The sequence below is a fragment of the Alternaria atra genome, assembly GCF_907166805.1.
Source record: "Alternaria atra isolate CS162 genome assembly, contig: 21, whole genome shotgun sequence".
Lineage (NCBI taxonomy): Eukaryota > Fungi > Ascomycota > Dothideomycetes > Pleosporales > Pleosporaceae > Alternaria > Alternaria atra.
The window spans coordinates 1537173-1554030 of NW_025091319.1; the positions used below are offsets into that span (position 1 = coordinate 1537173).

The 16858-nt window shown below is 49.8% G+C and overlaps 5 protein-coding genes across 5 annotated transcripts; 3 read left to right on the top strand and 2 right to left on the bottom strand.

Moving 5' to 3' along the window:
- Positions 1–212: 212 nt before the first annotated feature.
- Positions 213–2420, top strand: ALTATR162_LOCUS938 (uncharacterized protein; the record flags this gene model as incomplete). The annotated part of the gene is made up of 6 exons (XM_043308533.1): positions 213–271; positions 552–642; positions 689–777; positions 826–1784; positions 2263–2296; positions 2348–2420. 6 exons carry the CDS (start codon positions 213–215, stop codon positions 2418–2420), a joined length of 1305 nt encoding a protein of 434 aa, XP_043164468.1.
- A 4789-nt stretch (positions 2421–7209) lies between these two features.
- On the bottom strand, positions 7210–8756 carry ALTATR162_LOCUS939 (uncharacterized protein; the record flags this gene model as incomplete). Its single annotated transcript, XM_043308534.1, has 5 exons — positions 7210–7572; positions 7626–8170; positions 8267–8445; positions 8496–8599; positions 8649–8756. The coding sequence occupies 5 exons, from the start codon at positions 8754–8756 to the stop codon at positions 7210–7212; spliced, it is 1299 nt and encodes a 432-aa protein (XP_043164469.1).
- Positions 8757–9752: 996 nt separating this feature from the next.
- On the bottom strand, positions 9753–12245 carry ALTATR162_LOCUS940 (uncharacterized protein; the record flags this gene model as incomplete). Its single annotated transcript, XM_043308535.1, has 1 exon — positions 9753–12245. The coding sequence occupies one exon, from the start codon at positions 12243–12245 to the stop codon at positions 9753–9755; it is 2493 nt and encodes an 830-aa protein (XP_043164470.1).
- A 347-nt stretch (positions 12246–12592) lies between these two features.
- On the top strand, positions 12593–13759 carry ALTATR162_LOCUS941 (uncharacterized protein; the record flags this gene model as incomplete). The annotated part of the gene is made up of 1 exon (XM_043308536.1): positions 12593–13759. The coding sequence occupies one exon, from the start codon at positions 12593–12595 to the stop codon at positions 13757–13759; it is 1167 nt and encodes a 388-aa protein (XP_043164471.1).
- A 1868-nt stretch (positions 13760–15627) lies between these two features.
- On the top strand, positions 15628–16197 carry ALTATR162_LOCUS942 (uncharacterized protein; the record flags this gene model as incomplete). Its single annotated transcript, XM_043308537.1, has 1 exon — positions 15628–16197. One exon carries the CDS (start codon positions 15628–15630, stop codon positions 16195–16197), a length of 570 nt encoding a protein of 189 aa, XP_043164472.1.
- Positions 16198–16858: the final 661 nt, after the last annotated feature.

The following is a 16858-nucleotide window of genomic DNA, read 5'->3' on the forward strand; positions in this document are numbered from 1 at the left end:
CCGACGTCTTCCAGACCTTATTGAAAACACCAGACCCTGATTCTGTCCAGATTCGTTCTGACAATCAAGCAAACATCCCGTTCGGGTGTTCGTTACTTTTTCGCCACCAAATATAGCAGGTGCTTACCCTGAAAGGTCAAACCAAGCGACCAACTTGCGATGCCTGTAAGTTGTTCTTCAGATTGGTTTCTCTTTAAGAATCCCTAGACACCATGCTTTCTGTTACATCGCTCCTCTTCAATTCACCCATTGTATATCCCTTCTCATTCCGGTCATGATTTCCCACGCCTCTTGGTATGACGGTGAACCGCTCCTCGATCGGAAGTCGCTTCGTAGAACATCTTCTTGTAGCAGCGCTTCTTCTGGACTCGAAGCACTTCCATTGTATCGCAAAGCTCCATCTATATCAAGCTCTCCGTCTACATCAAGCTCTTTGTCAATCGAACACCCTCGCAAAGCGTTTCATCACCACAAGGACCCCAAGGCATACGCAGACCTTCCAATCTTCGAGAACCCTTGCCCACTGTGTTTCTTTGAACACTACCACAAAGTACTAAAACAGTGGATACATCGCAGAAGCACGCTTTCTCGGCTGTCACGGTTCAAATCGACCGACTGACAAGCGAGCAATATGAGGAGAATGTAAGTTGACCCCTTCGAATCGTACATCTCATACTAATCAGTATAGGATGTCGGTGGTATCGTTGATCTGATCGAAGTCATTCGGATCCAGGCATCTGGTCCTACAGAAGCAGCACGAGCTTTGCGGAAGAAGCTGTAAGTCAGATACCTACGTGTAGACGGCATGCTCTAATAGTTTGACAGCAAGTACGGCAACGTACATCGCCAAATCCGCGCGCTTGTGATACTAGATGCCCTAATCCAGAATGCCGGTACTAGGTTCCAGAAAGCTTTCGCAGATGAGCCACTTCTCGAGCGACTTCGCATCCTGGCCAGGGATGACACGGTCGATGCGGATGTTCGACAGAAGGCCAACGTTCTGTTTCGAGGATGGGCTGTCGCATACAAGGGAACGCCTGGCCTTGAACGGATAGCAGCACTTCATAAAGAACTTCCTCGTACCAAACGTCCTCAGCCCCAGCAATCTCGGATCGTGCGACAACAGGATGCTGAAGCTGCACGTGAGCGCGAGGAGCACTCACCATCTCCTCCCAGAAACAGGCGACCGGAGCCTCAACATGCATCATCTTCAAGAACTACTACACCCGTTGTACTCGGCGCCGGTACTCCTCTTCCAACCTCGTCACTCTTCAAGAGGGATAAGAAAGACAAGAAGAAAGGCAAGAGTCAGCCGTTCATCCTGGAGAAGGAGAAAGGACAAATGCTCGAGACAATGGCATCGGCGAACGTTGCTAGCACCAACTTGCTTAACGGGTTACAACTCATCAATCGTGAGCAACAGCGTGTCAGCGATAATCCGGAAGTTATGCGACGTTTCGAGACCTGCAAGCAACTTCGTCGTCAAATCTTGCGTTACATCCATTTGGTCGAGTCAGAGCAGTACATTGGCGGTCTTCTCAATGCCAATGACGAGCTAGTTAAGGGTCTCATGGCGTTTGAAATCATGGACAAGAGTATCGACGACGACAGCGACAGCGATAATGAAGAGGGCAATGTGTCTGCTGCTATGGCCAGTATGAATGTGAACGAATCGGCTCCTCCAAAACCACCCAGGCCAACGAGCATCCCCTTGCCCCCTGCGCGTATCGAGCCAGACAGTGAGCCAGAGGAGGATGATGATGACCCATTCGGAGACAGTAACGGTAAGACCACTGCAAATATGTCCTCGATACCTAGCTAACGTGCCACAGCTGTCAAAACACCATTCGCGGAGAAGGGCCAACCGACTTGGAGAGACGTCTGAAATATCGAGGATACGACGCGAAGGATCACCTGCATGTTCATGGCGAGACACGGTATTGGGCTTTCCTCATCTCATGTTTAGCAATACCATTTCCTACAGATTCGACTTCTAGATAAATGATAGACTCAATGCACAGTCACTCAAACACGTTCTATGCGTTTCTACCTCTCGCGCTCCCACACGAGCCTATGACCGAACGCGCGGCGTTAGCCACGTTCACTGCCACAAAGGGCGACGTCATGCTTCCCAAGCGTCGGCGTGTCATTGGCCTAGCGCCACGCGCAGCGCAGCATTGAATCAGGACTGGATACCCTCTGCTACCGTATTAATCTCCCCTTTGCCTCCTCAAACACAACCGTTTAATATCCCGCGACAAGCTCCACCCTCTTTCTACTCTTCATCGCACATACTGTAAGTTTGCACTCGAGACTCTGGTCACGACCACTGCTAACGTCATTACAGCGCAACTCCGTCATCTCGCGACTCAACAATCATAACCCCTCGACCGTCAATTACTCGTCCATCCGACCTCTGAACCCTACGCGATTCCTGCATATTCATACGCCAAAATGCCTGCCTCTACAAACTCCGTCTCCTCAGCTGCCGGCTCCATCGTCAAGCCTCAGGGCGGCAAGTGCAGCTGCATCAGCACCGATGACTGCAGTTGCTGCTGCATTCCTTGCACCGTCATGTAAACGCGACAGCGAAAATATCATACACGGAGGCACACGGGTTCCATCGATGACAGCGCATGCGTGTGTGGGAGTGGACACATGCCACACGCGGCCCACGATGCGAACAATAAGGGGACGATAATCGGCATAAGGTGTTTTGGGACATTTTGAGCGAGCATACCACAACAGGATGACTACTTTTGGAGTTTGGGAATAGAGCATTAGCTCGCGTGGTTGTTATTAACGGTTCTTAGCAATAGGACGTTTAGATCTTTCATCCTGCGCCTTGTTGTTCCTCCGATGTGGCGATTTCATGTCTTTACACACTGTGCACACAGGCAAAGCGATCGCGGCTCGCAGTCTGCGATACTTGTCGCCTTTATCGCGCGCCTGTTGGACGATGTCTCGCCGTTTCAGTTCCCAGCGCCTGTGGCGGATGGCTTGCCTAGGGTCTTCGCTACGCCTGAACCTGGGCGCTTAGAGACAGCACACAGCGTACGGCGCAGTAACGCGATATTGATACTTACTAGGAGTTACTAACATGTAGTCTCTCTCATTTCTAGCTTGGTAGTCTTTCTGGGTTTCCACCGCATTTGCTTTCAGAATCCTTGACTCAACATGTTGCTTCGAGGGCAACAACGATATCTACGCACAGATCCTTGCCTTGGTTGGCCAACTACTTTCTATTGACTTTTCCAGTAATCGCACGATCGATTTTCTTCCCCAAGATGTATCACACCATAACAGTCGGAAAGCCGTCACTGCCATCATGGTTTCACTGCCAACTACACAGTTACATTGCATTCCTCACATGTCGCTCCCCACCTCAAGCTTTCGTCATCTACTTACATCTACGACAATCTCGCCTGTTCGATCCACTTAACGGACCGTTTCAAACCTATGCCGCTATTACCTATACAACTACATACTCAACCCCCAAAGTCTTACCGTCATTGACCTCGCTATCGTTAGCTTCCTCCCTGCTCCTCATCAGCCCTTCGACACCAAAGAAATTTGGCTTGGCTGGTACTACGCCATCCTCGATCTCCTTATCCACGTCATCGTCAGTCTGCAATACGAATTGTCGTTGCACTGGGATCGCGTGAGTGACTCGAGTGAGCTATGGACAATTGTTGGGCAATTAATCCCTTTCATCATCGGAATTTGTGGGTTGGGGTTGATGATCAGTAGATGGGTGGTGCGGATGTGGGTTAAGCGGGTGGTCGCGTGAGGGGACAAGAGTGGGTGGGAAGCCGATGCAGATGAAAGCAGGGACGGCGAAGACGATGGTGATGTTGGGGATGGGTTTTGAGAGAACGGGTGTTAGGCAGGGGTATGAGGTTTGGAAGAAAGCGTATGCAGCGGAGCATGCGAGCCGAAATGGTTAAGGTATCGAGGAAATGGTATCAACGCGAAAATACTTCTTCGCCCTCATGAGAGACTTCAACCGAGACTGTATCGCGGGGTTGGCTCTCACTCGTTTCAGATGGCTGACGGAGACGGCCCCAAATGTTTCTTGCGGCACAGCAAGGCAGATTTCACAACCTGTCATGCTGCATACCACTTGACTGGGGTATGGCACAGCTTTGCCGCCGTGTAATAAACGGTCATAGGCCCTCTTTTCGCGCTCTGTCTCTAAACAAACTAACCGGAAGTTGCCTTTCAGATTCATCGCAATGAACGAACTCGTCAGCTTCAAGAACGAATCGCTCATCATGCTACCAAAACAACCATCACCGCCACCATCCCCAAGTTCGGAATCATTCCCACCTGCACTACCGTCACGCACCGCTACCCCTTCCACAACGTCCACCGAAGCAAACCATAGGCCTCGGTGCTCTCCGTCTCGTAACAATGAATCGATCACCTTCTTCACCATCGACAACATACCCCTCGCCACTATGATCGTTTTTATCACCGTCTCATACATCTTCGGGGTCATATACTGGAATCATAACCAGCTCTACGATATCCTTTGGCTCCCACCCGTGGCTAGCATATATGCTGTTCTTTGGGAGAAGTACAGGCGCTGTAGGGTGAACAGAGCGAGGAAAGATGACGAGGCGGTTGTGGGGTTGGTGGATGAGGATGAGGAGTTGGAAGATACGATGCAATCATATGGGGTGGAGCTAAGGGATGATGAAGGTCTTGGGTTGAGGGAGTAAGAGGCAGTGTCGGGAATAAAGAATGAAGGACCGGAGACTTGGTGGAATATCGTGGCGCGGTGCATGCATGACTGCTTGGTTGCTGCGACACAGTAGGATTTTGAAACAGCACCTACATGAGGCATTACCGATTTTTCCTAATGCTTCGTATCTAGTCGCTTGATCTCATATACGTTGGTGATCGAAAATGGCATTGCAAAAGTCTTCCCAAGCTCGACTGCCTCAGAAACGATCTCCCGATAAGACCATGCCGCCAACCACTGACAACCAAGCATTAACTGTTGTGTCTAGTACCGCTCAGCCCCCCAATCCTAACGACACTACCTAGAATGAGGGTTTCTCTACCTACTACGTCCAGCCGTTATCTGCAGTTCGACGTTTCCAACCAAAACTTCATTTAGTCTAATGCCTCGTTAAAGGAAGTAACATTACAGTCAGTACGGTTCTCGGTCATCGTAATTTCCACTAAAACAAAACACTCTATCGTCACTTTAAGTTTAGCAAGATGAATAAGCCAGATACAGCAGCCAGTAACCGACGACAGTCGTGACCTCATCTTCTACCCTTGGAGAATCAGCACCTAAGTCACGATACTCTTTCTCAACACGACCATGCCACCTGCTCGAAACAATGGTCTGTGCACAATTGGCTTTTGGGCTGTCGTCCCGTCCTGTTTCTCCTGATAGCTGCCCCCCTCTCCATCTCTTCTCATCCACACTCTCAGCTACTCTTCCACCACTTGATTACCCGTCTTCACTTCACTTCGCTTCCTTTTAGTCGCTTTTTCTTTTCACGTCTTCGACATCTCGAGCAGTTATCCCTGACAGCCCTTCGTAACCTCAGTGTTCAATACAAGCTCAGAGCTTCCGTCCTCACTATCATTGGTTCATCCGCCACTGTCGACAAGAATATGTCCAGTCACGAAACATCACACTCTAAGTTCTCATGTAGATTGAGGCCATGGGCATGACAAGGTTAGGACCATCCTTCTCCCCTAGTGGGTGTACCTTTGCAGGGTGAGAGGCGAGCAGCCGGTGCAGCGAACGTGGAAAGTCACAAGTAGCCACAGGCGGTTCGACTCCCCAGCAGTCTAGTCGTCGTTCTATTAGATACCGGTTTAGTCGAGTTTTTTCTGCCTAGCGCTAGCGACGGCTGACAAGAGGATCTTTCTTTATTGCAGTTCGTTCCAAACCAACGCCACGGGTACCTCCTTCGAGGCTTCGTTCGATCTCATCCTACCTCTATCATCCCTCGGCATTCCATCATACCCCGTCTCATACACGTATCGAAAGAACCACAATACTGTTCACACACCCATCCACTGGATACTGCCGTCGTTGCTTGTTCTCGCAGTCTTTCCATTCTTCCAAACACCTTCGTTTCTCGCCGTCATTGAAAGACTGCTACATGATCTTTCGCCTTCAGAGCCGTTATTTCTAGGGTATGGCTGCCGTGTACGTAGTTCTGCTTGGGTTGTCGGCTGTGGTCTTTGCGTTGGTCTGTCGATAACTGGGATATCACAATAGAATACATGTCCCACTCTCACTTATGTTGCATGTCTGCATTCGTGACGTGAGACTTCCAACATCATTAACAACTGCTTTTGGAAGAGACTTGTTCTCTGAGGTGCGATGCGATGTTGCCATTGCCCTTTCTCGCGTGCGCTGGTCATGGCGGCGATCTCGACATGCAACCCTGCCTCGTTGCCTTGATGCTAAACCCACCTTCTTTTGCGCTTCATCTTCCATGTTTGCAATCATTAGGGAAACCGCGAAGCCCCGCGTTTGAAGTTTCTTTATCGCTTGAACAACCCTCTTGATCATGGCGCGGTCGTTTCCGCTCACCTCGTCCTCAAGGCTCTCCAGACAATATTCGAAGTGATGCTTGACAGTATATATGACCGATGGATGTTCGCAAAAAAGAGTTATGTGCTGCAGTTCGATAGCTGGAGGACAGCGTTTCTTGATCGTGCTGGAGGCTAGACCGAGGGCGTGCAATAAAGCAGGCATCTCAGCTCTTTCGCGTGTCTTAACATTTTCGATGGGAAAGTATGCTCGTCTAGTACGGTATCTGCGCTCTTCTGTGGGAAGGACATCTGGCATTAAGACACCTGTCGGTGCGCATCTGACCTGTTGTAGGACACCGATACCAACACCCTGTCCTTTGACGTGGTCCACGGCAGTATGCAGATGCAACTCGAGCTTGGTCGGTTCCAGAAGTGCTGGATTCATCTTGTTATGCTAGTAATCGTAGGCTATCGATCGATGTATTTTTTTGTGCGTTGAGTTGAATCAGCTCTGCACTTGAATGGCTTTCGCTCGTGCGAACAGTGGTAGACAAGCGAGAGGACCCTACCATGGTTGAGTTCTGTCACAAACCTTCGTTTCACTGGCTTTGTATGATCACCATGGTGGACAAACTTCTCATTGGGCTGTATTCAAGGAAAGGGTCCAGCCATCTTTGGCATACATCGAGCAAAGATATCTCAATCGCCCTTCTTCCCTGACTCTTCATCATCCATTTTCTTTTCTCTTATCAGTCTCCGCAGCACAGGGACCCGGCGCCCTACTTGTATCATCTTCACACTTGATCTCTTGAGCGCAGCAAATTTCCTCCATACCATGAGCACCAAGAGCGTCAGTCCTATCGTGACCACGAAGTATAGATATACCCAGTAAGTCACTTTCGCGCCTCTGTTGTCAGGTGAAAAGTCCCAGAACGTGGTACTGAAGAAAGTTGCGACGAAAGTGCCAGGAAGGAAAATGAGAGTTATGGCGGTAATAAGTCGCATATCGGCACCGTAGCGATGGTTGAGTTGATTGTCCTTTTGCTGGAGGGTTGCGTACACCTGTTGCTATGAGACATAATCCAAGCCTTGCATGCTTTGATGCAGAGACGTACCGTTTGTATCATGAACTGAACGCCATCTTTCGTCCGTTGAGATAAGGCCGCGCATGACGCGGTACATTGCTGTAAGTACCTAACTTGCTCTTGCAACTCGACGCCAACTCCGGGACAGAGTTTACTGCCCCATACTTGAAGCTGCTCTCCCAGACAACTGAGCGAAGAAGTCATCGAAGAGCCCCATTGTTCGTCATTTACAGTTCGGATTGCGATCTTGTTCAGAGACTGCGGCATCCGCGTAAAATCCAGCTCTTCTTCTACACTTTTCTCGAAATCGTTCGTCCAGTAGCCTAGTTTCGACTCGATCTCCGAACAATCGATATATGTTTCAGAGGCTACAAGTCGAAGATCATGTACTACTAGAGAAGCCATGATCACTGGTGCAAACAGGGGGTTCGATGCGAAACTGGGGTTGCGTTCGAGACGTCGCACGAGACGCCTACCGTCCTCTGCGTGCCCCAGTAGGCAAATGCTGAATGCTCGATGATTTGCGCTATTATAAGTCATTGTAGACATAATGGAACCAAAATCCAGAGTGATACCTATGTTCATCAATTGTGAGCAAAGACCCTAATGTTTAGATGTTATTTAGATAACATTATGGCCTTCTAACCAAAGCAGAATGAATGAAAACTTACCTTTCCAGGCACTGTCATTTTTGACAGGAGAAAAGCTCATGTCTACCGTCTCTAAAGATTTGCATCTAGGGATGTAGTTATACGGGATATTCCAGTACGAGTGAAGAGCTTTGACAGCAGTCAAAGAATAAGGGACAGGAAGGCGAACTTCGCCGGCAAGAGTCTCTTGTGTCATGAGCCTTCAACGTGGTTAGTAAATTACATCGTCCTTGTAGTCTTCTGTGCGCACAATTCCAAGGACCACTTTATATTAGGCAGTACCGACGCCGTGCGCTCACACAATCCGGGAATGTCTTCATCGCACATTGCCTTTCGAACAAATCGCACTCCTGTCTGCATGAAATTAGTTTTATCAGCTGAAGGCTACACAACTATGTCTTACGTGGTCTTCATATATCGACACTAGAACATGCTTGTCATGCGCTTCCAACTTCCAGGGCTTCTTCTCCCAGTGATCGTATCGCCACGGAAGATAATCTATGGTCTCCATCGCAGTGCGATCGGCATGCAAGTAAAAAAGATATCTTTGTTGCTTGGGTTTTGGAAGACGAGAGCGATCCGGCGAAGCCTCGACGAGACAGCGGGTAGAGGTCGCTAAGTATACGAAGTGTATGTGTGAGGCTGAAGACGCTTGTTTCTGATTTGTATTGGGTTGGTGCAAATGTAAGTCACTTCTGGTTAATCGATGAATTTTGGGCGAATCACAAAAGTTACCTACCAGCTTCGTTCAGCCAGCACGCAAGGCTGAGAGCAGCTAAGATGAATCGAGCTCGTGCTGACCCGAGATACTCAAAATACCACATCTGGGGGCTGCATCGTTGTGAGAAAGAATACTGAACGCCTTTGGCTCAGACTGTTGCCTAGACCCTCGCGTTTGCCGTTAAGGTGGTACCGTTGGGGGCGGGATGATTGTGATGGCCTGGCTGCTTACTTGCATTGCAAAACAAAAAGGAAAGGGCAAGGCATGGTTAATGTCTTGCGCGATGGAAGTCCGAGTATATTTAGCTCCGGCTGAGAATTGAGAAAGTACCGAAGTCTATCATTGCTATGCGCAAGCAAGGTCAAAGAACGTACCTGATCAGTGACTTTCGGCTGTAATCGAGACGTCCCAGTGTCGCGAGCGCGGAAGGTCAAGATTGAGGGAATGTTATCTCGATATCTGTTGCGCTCACATTGTTCCATTCTCGACGAAGTCCGGTCGCATAAGCTTTCGAATCTCCGCATCACGCATTAGGAGGGCATTGCCTCGAGGTTGGGTGGCTGCCTACGTCATAACTTGCCGAGGCGCTAAAACCGAGGTTCCTGTGCCTCGTCCCAGGAGAGGACTATCACGGATACATCACATACACTCCGCTCTTCCACAGCTTGCTAGCATATGAGTCGTAAAAGGCTTAAAAGTTTTGACAGCGTCAAGACATTGGAACTTTGTAGCATATTGCGGTAGTGCAGACCTAGATTGGTGGGTATCGTCCAAATAGAGTACGAACTATTCAACAACTTCGTCGAACCCAAGTCCATCAAGGTTGCCCAAAAATTCCATATTGCCCTCTCCAGCCACAAGAGCATCAACATCAATACCACCGCTCGTGAGATACCTCGCACTGACACCGGTGTTGATCCTTTGACTCAGCAGATGCTTGAGTTCCGCTCTCAGCGACTGCATCTCCGCCTTCGTCATCTCACTCGCTTCCTTCTCCTTCTTCTTCCGGCCACTTCCACGGCCCCTCTTTCCTGGTGCTTCCTTCTCGAACTCTTCACTGTCGTAATCCACACCCAAATCTTCAGCAGCCCGTCGTAGTACATCGTCTTCGCTGTGCTTCTTCTCTTTCGCAATGACGGTGTCAGCTAGTTTTTTCGAGATGGTAGCGCGAGGCTTCAAGCGCGACACGATACGGCGGTCGATATCCAGGGTACGGATGAAGAAAGCCGTCTTCTTGGATTTGGGCGCGTCGCTGGCACGCGCATGTACTTTAGCGATGAGCCTTCGTACACCCGCGACTTCCTCGGGGGCACAGATCAAGATACTAGCTCCTGAAGCATCTGCACGTGCGGTACGCCCAGATCGATGGACGTATGTATCGGCAGCGCGAGGCAGATGGTAGTGTATGACCAAGTCTATCTTCGGTATATCAAGACCTCGGGCAGCAACGTCTGTGGCGACTAAAATAGATCCCGGTCGCTCCTTGAACCGTTCGATCGAGCGTAATCGAGCTTTCTGAGGCATGTTCGAATGTAGCGGTAGTGCGGGTAGAGCCAAATTGGTCAGGAATGGTGTTATGCGACGCACTGCTGAGATTGAGTTGGTGAACACGAGGGCGCGCTTTTTCGTGTAGAACATCAGTAGCGAATAGAGATAAAGGTCCTTCTCAGGTCCAGCGCATTCGATAAGTCCCTCCTGCAGTTTGCTGGCCATTTGCGAAGTCGGGTTGGCGTCGATGAACATGGGCTTCTCCTCGCGGAATCGGAGCTTCTTGAGCAGATACTCCATAGACTGTTGTTGGCTCATGAGATCGCCGCTATACTTGACCTTGCCTGCGAGCTTTCGCTGCAAATCCTTTCCGAACGTTGCGGAAAAGACGAGAGTTTGGCGTTGAGATTCTGGCGCTTCCTCCTCCTCCCCATCCTCATTAGGCTCATCGTCAGGCTCCAGGACTTTAAGGATCTCTCCCATCTCTTTGAAGTGACCTTCGCTCAACAAGCGATCAGCCTCATCTACAACCAGGAATTTGATCTGCTTGAACTTGGGTAGCAGGCCTTGACCACCACTAATGACCTCCCACAATCGTCCTGGTGTTCCGACAACAATGTCTGCCTTTTCCAGTTGCCTGCGCTGTTTTTGTACGGACAGACCACCCGTGATGGATGCAATGTATGGGGGATCGAAGTCACCCTTCGCGCAGAGGGCGATCAAGTGAGCGTTGATCTGATGCGCAAGTTCTCGTGTTGGCGCAATGATCAGTGCGATGGGTGCTTTGCCCTCGGAGCCCTTGGAAGCCGATCGAGCAGCAAGCCATGACTCTATGATTGGGATGCCAAAAGCGAGAGTTTTACCTGAACCTGTCGAAGCTTTGCCAATGACATCCCTTCCAGCCATGATCTCGGGTATTGTGGACGCTTGGATTCCGGTAGGCTTCGAGAATTTCAGCTTTGCTAATGCGCCTAGCATCTCTTCGGATAAGTCCAACTTGTTCCATGCGCGCACATCTGTCTCGTCATCGTCGTCGTCGGGTTGGTTCGCCAAAATATCGAACGCGCCGGGCCCGAAGGTTTCGCCGTCTTCGCGATCTTCAACATCATCCTCATCAACATCCTCGTCCTCGTTGTTCTCCTCCTCGACATCGTCTGGTGTTGGTATTTCTGCCTTGGCCTTTTCCTCTTCTTGTTTCTTGAGCTTTGCTTCCTTGGCCCTCTTCTTCTTCTCAGTCTTCGTAAGTTTCTTTACCTCTGGTTCGCCGTTCGTGGTAGTTGCGCCTGCTGCATCCTTAGCGTCTGCATCTGCTGCCTGCGCTGGTGTCTCCGTTTGCGCATCCTCCTCGTCACTGAAGCCCTCCCATGCGATCTCTTCGTTCTCTTCTTGCGCTGGGTCTTGCGCTGGGTCTTGTGCAGTATCCTCTTGTCTGTTCGCCTCATCCTCAGGGAAGGTTAACTTCTCCAAGCGTTTATACTCGTCTTCTTCCCGCTGCCACGCTTCTTCCACATCTTGTGCTACCTCTTCTTCGGTTTTTGTAGTCTCGAAAGTGAGGTTTCCGGTGACGGGGTCTTTGACGATCTCGACATCTTCAATCTCTTCAAGGCCATAGAAGCCTTCAGTATCTTCCAGCCGATCGGGCATAGACACAGTCTTCCATCCTAATTCGTTGAGTTGCACTCGGCGCTTCGCTTTCGTCGACGCAGGGAGAGGTTTCGGGAAGTCATCAAGCTTTTGGCGTTTGTTTCCCTTATGCGACGCCTTTTTCGGGGCAGTATGAGGGCGCTTCATCGTGGATGTTCTGCGATCGAGGCTTGTCGTAGGTTGGATGCGCGCGCCGTAAACTTTTTGGAAAACTTGTCGGCGTTCGGGAGTCCGCCGCCCCACATCCGCTCTAGCCCACCTGGACTTTCCCACACTTCACGTGCATGACTCGCACTCGTTGATCTGTGTTTTCTGATCTGCATTGTTCATAAATACCAGCAGGAACAAGAAAGAGTAGGGAAAAATCAGGTGGATGAATTGATCGAGTGTGGTTGCAAATTAACCACGGAAGTCAAGCTCGTTACATCGCGGGGAGTAGAGACACCAAAACCACTGGAACACAAAAAGAGTCGGAATAGCAGAATTGAGGCACGATGGGCAAATCATCAAAAGACAAGAGGGATGCCTACTATCGTCTGGCAAAAGAAGAAGGATGGCGAGCCCGATCAGCCTATAAACTCCTCCAACTAGACGAAGAATTCAACTTATTCGAAGGAGTCACACGAGTCGTCGATCTATGCGCCGCACCAGGAAGTTGGAGTCAAGTTCTCTCCCGTGTACTTATCAAAGGCGAGAAATTCGGACGAGCTGGTTGGCAGGACAAGCAAGCCGCCACAAGAAACTACGTCTTAGGTCTTGACAAGAAGCCAGAGTCGACAGTACAATCAGCTCCCTCACCTACCGCAAAAGTAGAAGAGAAACCAAAGCCAAGAGAAGGCGTACGCATTGTAGCCATCGACTTGCAACCCATGAGCCCCCTCGAAGGCGTAACGACAATGCGCGCAGACATAACCCACCCCTCCACCATTCCCCTGATGCTCAAAGCCCTAGACCCAGACACCTACGACCCCGCCGCACCACAAGGCTCCTCACCTGTCGATCTAGTCATCTCGGACGGCGCGCCTGACGTTACAGGTCTCCATGACCTGGACATCTATGTGCAAAGTCAACTGCTGTGGGCCGCCCTCAACCTCGCTCTGTGCGTGTTGAAGCCCGGCGGCAAATTCGTAGCCAAGATCTTCAGAGGCAAGGACGTCGATCTGCTGTTCGCACAGCTGAAAATTGTGTTTGATAGGGTGCGTGTAGCGAAGCCGAGGAGTAGTCGCGCAAGTAGTATCGAGGCGTTCGTTGTCTGCGAAGGGTTTTGTCCACCAGAGGGGTTCACGGCTAGTTTGGACAAGCCGTTGGGCGCGGGAACCCAACTACCCACACCAGCACCTTCAGATACACAAAAACGGGAAGAGAAAGTCACGCGACGCATTAGGGAAGATGGAGCTATTGAGATTGATCTAGGTACCGACACCGAAGATGAAGACGATCTTGAGGAAGGTGGACAGCGATGGATAGCACCGTTCCTGGCTTGTGGTGACCTATCAGCGTATGATTCTGATGCAACGTATCAACTACCAAAGGACAGGGTTAGTCTGGATCCTGTACAACCACCTACTGCGCCGCCATATAAGAGGGCGCTGGAGATGCGGAAGTTGGCTGGTGGAGCGTACGGGAAGACGAAAGGGAGGGTGGAGAAGGAAGCGAAGTAGATGCCCGATACAGACACCCTTACGCAATCATCAGTATGCGACAGCTTCCATGCGATTTGCAAATCACATGTCTTGTTGACCCCAAGAACTACCCCGCAATTTGTACAAGCCCCAACATGCCACATGCGTTCACTGTGCATGTCATCTCCAAGCGTTCGTGGTCTGATGTTTCAGACCTCCCTGACAAGGCACCGCCCTATGCTGCGCTAAGCCAAGGTCTTTGTTGCTCTATTTTGTTCCTCGAGACTTACAAAGGAGTCGCTTGGTGCCCCCGCCGTACGTCAATGGTGTTTGCGACCAACGTCTTGTAATAGCAATCTACACTTGTGGCCCTTGCCAGGTGATCGAGGGGTTGCCGAGTTCCGAGTCTGCTTGCTAACCAGATCTTATTCGGAGAGCATGTCGATTCTATTGAGCAACTTATTGAGTATGCTGAAGTAGATCTGAAGGGGCATGTTGATGGATTCAAGGTCGAAGAAAAGGCGTATCTATAATTGGACGGGAGTTCCTGCGGTAAGACTGCTTGGAAGTATCTGGAATGAGACAGTAGCTCGAACAAGCTCGTTTCTGAATCTCCTTTACCGATACGGTTATACGCAAGATGCTATTGTTACCTATCCACAACACTCACGGACTCATCTTTAAAACAGCATTCCTTACCATCCTCTTATCCGCCATCGCCATCTCATCCGCCCTAGGCTCCGCTACCCACAGCATATTCCCATCCCCATTAACTAACACCACAGCCATACTCTACCGTGCCCCAAAAGGATGGCCAATGACCCACTACCCAAACGAATTCTAATACCGCCTCGCCGTACACTAAAAAGCTCGTCTATACAAACACCCTCACCGATTACCATGGCTATTCCATCCGCTGGATCTTGTCCACCAACTACCTTGCCGGCGATGTACATATGGGTTCTTTGGAAGCAACGCGACAAGATTGTTATGATAGGTTCAACGCCTTTGTCGACGGCGGTACAGGGATTGGGGATAAGGGCGGGAGGGCAAGATTTGGGGCAGGGTGAACGTGGAAAAGTATAGGAGGGGGAAGTTTGGTCATGGGGGAAGTATGATCAATTTAGGAAGAGATCGGAGGATATGCAGATTTGGGTTGAGACAAGGAAGAGGGATGATGATAAATTTAGGCCGCTACCTGAGATTCATATCACTTGAGTGGATTCCTTTTCTTCATGCTCTTTATGATTCCCGGGCTGTTGATATAATATTTCTTAATTTTTGCGTTGATTCGCATGCTGGTTTTGAACTGTGTTCTGGTCTGCTTCTTCTCTGAAATCGATTCCGATCGCCCACGCATGCGACGGCGTATCTCTATGTTCTAACTTATTCATTATCTCTCATGTAAGGAACTATGAAGTCCTGCAAATGGTTTGTTTGACATGACTTGACTGCAACAGTCGCATTGCTGCTGTCACTCCATAGTATCTCCGTTCACAAGATCACCCGGATCGAGAACATCCGACTGATCACCTTTGGTTGAGAGCCGCCGCTACTAATTCAATGTCGCATGTTTCATCGTATCGTTCGAGATTTTGTTGTTACGTGAAGGCTGTGCAGATCGTTTCTTTGTTGTCTTTATAACTCCGCCTTGTGACATGGGCCAAGTTAGCGTTTACGAAAAGTATAACAATACACATTGGTTCTGAATCTACGGTACCCATCACACGCGCACCTGTCTGTTTCCTTCACTATGCTTGGCGTGAATGATGTGGTGGGTCATATGTAGTAAGTGATAGAACAGTGCAGGCGATAGTTTCCTTCTCTCGTTACTCACCTTCGCTTACACACCCACACTCGCACTCACTACATTGGATCGGCAAATCAAGGGAAGACGGATTCAAACTATGTACACCACCATTCTAGCCCTCCTCGTCGCCTTCATGACCATGGCTTTGACAGCCCCTCTGGCCCGTCTAGACGACCCTTCCAACAGCACCTCAACGAACATCATTCCTCGCCTCCTCGACGACAACGAATGTCCAGCGAACAAGAACCACTACCCCAATTTTGCAGCGTGGGAACTGGGAGTGAAGCAATTCTGCGACAATCATGGCAACCAAAAGATTTACTGGGATAAGCCAGTCACTGTTACCATCACCTTATTCGGCCGCGACGGGAAGCAGATAGAGTGGGTCTACAAAATCACGGTTGATAACGGCAATACTCCAGGCGCTGGCGGCCAACTTCAGTGGAGTTATTACCCTGGTGCCAATGTTTGCAAGGATAAGTTTATGGGGTTGACAAAGGACAAGGGTGGGGGAGTGGGAAAGGTTTATTGTAACTGGAATGACTCGAAAAAGCATATCCATGATCACTTGATGTGGGGAGGCAAATATGACGAGGTTTTGAACAAGGACTTTTTCGCGACGGTTACATGGGAGACAAGGGCGAAGAAGGATCAAAAGGGATTGTGAAGCTGGTGATGGGAGAGGGCAATTTTCTGTGGTTGATAATGGGTCACTCTTACTACTTGACACTAGGCGATGGTGTCGAAGTCTTATTTGCTTTTATATATATCCCTTTCTTAACGTCTCAGTTGAGCTTGATGGAGTATGCGGCCAGTTCACTCTTGAAAGAGGTCCATAGATCACTCGCTTCTGGACATTTTTGCTAGCCTCAAATACTAAGCCACAGAAATCTGGGCAGGACGACGCGACAGAGGGAATTGCAATTATGCTGGTTGTAGGAGGTGTGGTAGAGGAAATGTGTGGAGGTTAGCGGCCTCTTAGCTTTACGGGATTGGAATTAGTGGGGACCGGGAAGCAGCTGCAGGGGTCCGAGTAAGTTCGCGGACATTCTAGAGCAGACGTCGAGAATGCCACATGTGCAACTCTCTCTCTTCACCATTGCATCCATCGAGTCTGGCTTGTACAGTTGTAGTAGTCGTCTATATATTCAATTGAGCCCGCACCGTCTCTTACTTCACGTTATGGCCTGCTAAGAAACGGCAACCAATTAATTCCGAGACCCTGCGCAACTATTCCCTGGCTAAGCTCCGAGTGACAACAGCCCCATTGCATTACCTGGTACGCACAGCCAACGCACTAAAGTCCCCAGCGAGAAAGCGACTGCACC